The sequence below is a fragment of the Lactuca sativa genome, chromosome 7 (assembly GCF_002870075.4).
Source record: "Lactuca sativa cultivar Salinas chromosome 7, Lsat_Salinas_v11, whole genome shotgun sequence".
NCBI classification, from domain to species: domain Eukaryota; kingdom Viridiplantae; phylum Streptophyta; class Magnoliopsida; order Asterales; family Asteraceae; genus Lactuca; species Lactuca sativa.
This window is the reverse complement of record NC_056629.2, coordinates 39,774,498-39,780,864: the sequence shown is the minus strand read 5'-3', so window position 1 is coordinate 39,780,864 and position 6,367 is coordinate 39,774,498. Positions and strand designations below refer to the sequence as shown.

General features: G+C 38.5%; 1 protein-coding gene across 1 annotated transcript; it reads right to left on the bottom strand.

Moving 5' to 3' along the window:
* Positions 1-3,266: 3,266 nt before the first annotated feature.
* On the bottom strand, positions 3,267-5,926 carry LOC111880649 (pyruvate dehydrogenase E1 component subunit beta-3, chloroplastic). Its single transcript, XM_023877071.3, has 4 exons — positions 5,586-5,926; positions 5,339-5,445; positions 5,199-5,242; positions 3,267-4,433 (listed from the first exon to the last, which is right to left on the bottom strand). The coding sequence occupies exons 1-4, from the start codon at positions 5,686-5,688 to the stop codon at positions 3,461-3,463; spliced, it is 1,227 nt and encodes a 408-aa protein (XP_023732839.1). The 5' UTR covers positions 5,689-5,926; the 3' UTR covers positions 3,267-3,460.
* Positions 5,927-6,367: the final 441 nt, after the last annotated feature.

The following is a 6,367-nucleotide window of genomic DNA, read 5'->3' as shown; positions in this document are numbered from 1 at the left end:
AATGCTTCAAACTCACAAAGAAACAAAGCTTGAACGAGGTATAGGGCTCTAAGGGTGAATGGGGGCGAGATTGGGGCGGAATGAGAGTTTAAATAGGGTGCAAACCCCTGAAACTTAGGGTTTCATCCAACAGCGGTGACTCGCCGAGTCGCCAACTTAAAACGTGTCCCAGGTCCTGACTCTACTCGGCGAGTCGGGCCTACAACTCGCCGAGTACAAGGCTAAAAATGCAAACACTTATACAAATTTCCACATACCAGGAATCAGGTGCTACAATCTCTCAAGCCCTTCGTGCCAATCCAATAATTCACAGAGACCTAATCACTAATTTTTGGAAAAATGCTTCGATCAAAAAGCTTGGAGCAAATGGAGCTGGTACAGTGGAATCTATGGTGAAAGGAACCCAAGTGATTATCTTTGAACAAATTATCCGAGAGGTACTCAAATTTGGTGATGCATCTGCATTCCCAATTGAGTATTCTGCTAATCGTGTTAAGGTAGTTCAGGAGAAAATGTGCTATGAAGGAACCTATCCTCCCACTATCAACAAGCTTCTGCCACCCTACTGTAGGTTCTTGGCACACTTCTTTGTGAGTTGCATTTTCGGAAGAAAAGGAGGCTCTGACAAAATCAGTCAGACTGTGACCTCAACCATTGTTTCTCTAGCTATGGACTGAGATTACAAATTCTCAAAGTTCGTCTTCGAAGAAATGAAGAGCAACCTCCTGGGAAAGAAAATGACCTATTTTTGATGTACCCCAGGTTCCTTCAAATGATTTTTAATGAAAAATATCCCCAAATTGAAAGGACGCCCGATACATTGGATATGAAAGCTTTAGGTCCCAACACTTTTGGACCCATTAAGCAATCAAGAAAGTATGCCAAAGTTGCTTATCAAGGATTAAAGGAGTTAGTTAAATTTGGAAAGTTTGCTGAGATTGAAGACACTCCTGTTGTTGGTTCAATAAATGTTGTGGTTGCCAACGAACATGTGGTGCCCAAACCAAAGTTTCAATTTGTTTTTGCAGAGATTGAATTATCTGATGATGAAGAAGATCAAGAGGATCAAGAAAATGAATTGACAGAAAATGAGTTTGAAGACTTTATTCAGCAAAGTATCTCAAACCCAGAGAAGGATGCAGCTGTCACACCACCAGTTGTGACTGAAAGGGAAAGTGACACAACAATGCAATATTCCATACCGACACCTGAACAGATGGATGCTCTCATAGCATAACTTCAACGAACTGCAAGGAAGCCTCCCTAAACAGTTCCTATCACCACTGAACCTCCATATGAAAGTGGTCCAGATGACTCAGCCTACGCTTTACTCCCAAAGAAGCGAAAAAGAAGAGATCCAAGGCCGGGAATGTTTATCAGGGACCTAGTTCAAAAGAAAACTACACCAATTGAGCCTGGTTCTATGGCTCAAAACATACAAAGCACATTCACTGAGTCCTCTCCAGTGATTCAAGACATACCAAGCTTGATCCTTGAGCCCATTCCTATGGATTGGGATTTTCAAATCCTAATTATTGAAGAAGAAGTCATACCTTCAGAAGGAGCTCAAGCTTTAGGAAGCTCATTTGAAACACCCGAGCTAGACATCTCCAAAGGAAAAAGCAAGTTGCCTGAATCTGATTTTGTTGATGTCGTTCAGCTTCAGAACAGAGCCTTTGATCTGGAACAAAACTCTGCTGAAAAGGATTTGATAATGGGAAAGCAAGATATTCGAATCAGTGAGCTTGAGAAAGAGAACTCCGATAAAGATTCAAAGATCTCAGAGCTTCAAGCGAATCTCGGTGGTTTAACTGCTCTATTATGTGATCTAAAACAACGCCTATTTTAGAAGTTTGGTGATGAATTTCAACCCTTGGGCGCTGAAGGAGAAAGATCAATGCTTCTAGTTCATGTCCCGTCAATCCAACTTCACAATCTTCAAGTGAAAGAGCTGCAAGACCTGCTCCAGATGCTAATCTTGATACATTCTTATCCTCTGCTTCTCTTTCTGCTCAAGAAAGAAGAGAGAAGCAAATCAGGGTGCAGCAACTAAAAGGGAAAATGCTTGTGATGAAGAATTCAAATCAAAATGTTCCAGGTGATCACCCTGAAATGTTCTTCAAGGAAACTGGGAAGAAGTTCACAGACAAATATGGTGATCGTTTTGGCATCATGTGGGGATACGATGCTGAAAAGAAGATGTGGATCGTGAAACGAAATAGTGGAAGAATTGAATATTATGAGAAGAAACTTGACTTCTTGTCCTGGACAAAAGTTGATCTTTCAGAACTAATACACGCACCTTTCTACAATCCAACCAATGATACCATGACATGGTCCTTTAAGAATTTTCTTAAGATTAAAGCGAAAAATAACTTTAAAGAACTAAAGACTGCTTACTAAGAAGGCCAATGGTGTCGTTGATCCACGCAAAAACAAAACAATGGTGAATGTCATGTGGCCACCCACAAAGCAAGCCAAAAGGATTCCTCTTCCCAAGCGCTTACCTGAAGGCACTTTGGATACAATGCAATTATAGGTTTACGATGAGGCTACTACAACGGTGGTGATCAAGCTGAAGAAAAACCTGTTTTGTATTGTTGATCCTAAAGATTTGTTGAAGTTTGGAGAACGTGATATCCATACTTTATCAAACTTTCAGATTATCGTGGAGAATGAATTATTTGAAGCTACCGCGAAAGCTTTCACTGGAATGGTAGATACAATAATCGACAAGAAGCTGTGGGCAGGGGCATTTGACCAAGCAGATGTACATCTTGTAGAGAATCCAAAAGAAAACAGAAAACAATAAACCAAGGGGGGTTGTTGGACTATATTTAATGGTTTATGCTTTGTTTTGAATGTATTATGTTGTTCTCGGTGGGCTTAGTGTATTCTCGGTGGACTTATTATGTATGGGCTTTAGGTTATCGGTTTAGTATATATATGGTCTGTGTATAGCGGTTCTTAGCTAATGCGTTTTTGGTAAATACTAGTGATTCACGGCTAAAGTGTGATTGAATGTACTTGACAATTATTCAATAGAATTATATACATTCATATTATTGAAACGTGTTCTTGATAATTATTGTTTGATTAAGATTCCGCATTAAATCAAATTATTGCATTGATACTTTGATAGATCCGATTTCAGGGACTAACAAGAGAAGAGAGAATACACTTTCTGGAATGAAGCTTTGGATCATATTGGTGCAATCGAATTTCTGATGATTTACCAAAACTATAAATAAAGATAACATGAATCATTTGCAAAATATAAAAACTCGTATAGAACAAATGGACTATCCAAATCATCATAGGCCAAACACAGAAAAAAAACAAGTTCAAACAAACTAGAAACATCAACGAGCTTTTAGTTCCATAACCATAATCCCCACATAAACCAAAACAAAACCGATAGAAAACCGATATAAATTGACTTTTTTATCCTTCATCTCTTTCACCGACAAAGCTGCTCCACCGCCGCCACAATCTGCGGTGGCTGAACCACCGTCCACTCCTCCAACGTCCCCGCATACGGCGTCGGCACATCCTGTGAAGATAAACACACAATCGGCGCATCCAAATAATCTTGAAAATTCTCATTAATAGCCGCAGTTAAACTCGCCCCAATTCCACCTGTTCTCATACATTCCTCCACAATAATCACGCGATGAGTCTTCTTAATCGAATTCCCAATCGTATGAAGATCAAACGGCTTCAACGAACGAATATCAATCACTTCGGGGTCAAACCCTTTGTTGACCAAAGTCTTCGCCGCTTGCATCACATGATACCTCATCCTCGAATACGTCAAAATCGTCACATGTTCCCCTGGTCTCACCATTTCCGCTTCCTCAAGATTCAAAACATATTCCTCATCGGGAATCGTTTCCTTCAAATTATACAACAAAACATGTTCAAAAAGAATCACAGGATTATCACTACGAATCGCAGCTTTCATTAACCCTTTGGCATTGTAAGGAGTCGAGCATGCCACCATTTGGATTCCAGGGATGGATTGGAAATACGATTCCAATCTTTGAGAGTGTTCGGCACCGAGCTGTCTTCCGACTCCACCGGGCCCACGGATGACAACCGGAATCTTGAATTGCCCTCCGGAAGTGTAATGGAGCATTCCACAGTTGTTGGAGATTTGGTTGAAGGCTAAGAGGAGGAATCCCATGTTCATTCCTTCGATTACGGGGCGTAATCCGGTCATGGCGGCTCCGATTCCCATTCCGGTGAAAGCGTTCTCGGCGATTGGAGTGTCTAGAACGCGTAAATCGCCGTATTTTGGGGCGAGACCTTTTGAGACTTTGTAGGAGCCTCCGTAGTGGCCCACATCTTCTCCCATTATGCATACATGTGGGTCCCGCTCCATTTCTTCCTCGAGGCCTTCTCTTAGAGCTTCGAAGAGTAATAGTTCGTGCCTATAGAATCAAAATGATCATTGTTAGTTGTAGATTCGAGTATACTTTCATTTATTTGTGTATTATAGCATCCTACTTTTGAAAATCTACCTAATTATTGTAGTGAAAATTGTTTTGTATTTGAGTGATAGTATTTGTTGTAATTGGTAGGTTTTGTTAAGTAAAATGCTTTGATATGAAGAAATGAATGTATGATGCTATAATAAATAAATCAATGAACGTTTGTTGCTATTTCTTGAATTATGCAGATATTGTGAGTATTTAGGATCGAAATAGTTAAATTTAGAGAAGCGTATAAGGAGACTAAGAACCCATCTAAAGTTCAAGATTCTCCATTCAAGTTATAAACAAAGCACAAAACAGCCTTCAATTACATCAAATTTTACTTTTCCTAATTTTTTTTCATTGTAATAAAAAGGGACGAAGGGTATGTTAAAGAAACAAATCCCAAATTAGGCTTCCTTTCAAGGCATCAAAGATCAGGCAAAGATACATACGATTCACAAAAGGGCAAATTTCAGGAAATAGCAGCACACTTTTCTTGTATTTCTAGTTCAATCAAGAATTGTTGTCAAAAGTGAAAATCTTTTTTCCAAAATTGATGATTGTTGGTAATTTTGGCCATAGAAAAGCTGTAATCGTGAAGAAGTTGAATCTTTTTCACATAGGTATGATTTTTAAAGTCCATTGATTAAATTAGAAATGAAGTGAAAGTGCTAACTCCTCAAACTATATATATACATATATGAGATGAAATAAGCATACCCAGGTTTGGATGCAGTAGATGCTGCTGAAGTGTCAGGTTTTGTCTGCAATACATGAACGATTCAAGAGTTCAATACGAAGAACACACACACACACACACAAATGAATAGAGAGAGAAGAAGAAGAAGAAGAAGAATTACCGCAACAGCATTTGTAACCAATTGATCAGCTCTACCCCCAATTTTGTTCAAACCAGTGTTCATCTTAGCAGCATCAGATCTAACCACAAGAAAACTCGATTTCCTTTCTGAAATGTAAATAACAAGCTACACAAATCAGCAATTAACTAAACCACAACCAAAAGCAGCAGACACGATCAATGTAACTACAAATCAACCCAAAAAAAATCATAACATGGCATGATTGAATCGAACTGAATGACGATACCTGAAGAGGATTTGCGAGAAGAAAGGTGGAATTTCTTGGTGTCGAATGAGGCGTTGGACGAGAGAGATGTAACAGCTCCGACTGTTTGAAAAATCGAAGCCATTTTTGGTGAAATTGAAGAGGTGATGTGGGGTTATTACAGATCAAAAGATTGGGCAAATTTGAAACGAAAATGTAATGTTGCTTTATAGGGTTTGTAGAGATTTGTTTAAAAGGGAAGAGGGGCGGAGAAATTGAGGAAGGCTTCTCTGGTTCTTGTGTTTGTTGGTCGATTTGATTGAGAAAGAGTTGAGTGTTGCAAAGAGTTTGGACTTCGATCGTAACGCCTCTTCGCTTATTATGACTCAACTACAGCTTGTTAGGCACCTGACACGTTAGGAAATGTCTAAAATACCCTCGCGCTTACAAAAGTCTACAATGAGGGATGTTTGGACTTCGAATCTTTGGTAAACCTATTATCACAACTACTTAAATAGTTAATGTTGTTTAATACAAGTTTGATTATTGTGACTTAGGACTTAGGTGCCGTTTTTTTTTTGCTAAAAACTTTTTTTTTTTTTTGGTGTGTGTGTGTGGAGCGAGAGGATATTTTATTTGCATACTAGTTGTGACATCCGTATGTTATACGGGTTGGATAAAACAAAAAAATTAAATATGAAGGTTTAAATAAAAACTTATTTAAATTTAAAATTTAAAATTTAAAATTTGAATTTATAATGAAACATATTCAATAATATGAGTTGTAATATTGTAATTTAATTATTATTTTCAAATAAGGCAAT

Excerpts from the sequence above, each read along its gene's own strand:
- LOC111880649 (XM_023877071.3), bottom strand. The coding sequence starts at position 5,688 with ATGGCTTCGATTTTTCAAACAGTCGGAGCTGTTACATCTCTCTCGTCC. Across the intron at positions 5,243-5,338 it reads TGGTTACAAATGCTGTTGCG|ACAAAACCTGACACTTCAGC; the intron begins GTAATTCTTCTT and ends CATGTATTGCAG. Across the intron at positions 4,434-5,198 it reads TCTACTGCATCCAAACCTGG|GCACGAACTATTACTCTTCG; the intron begins GTATGCTTATTT and ends TTGATTCTATAG.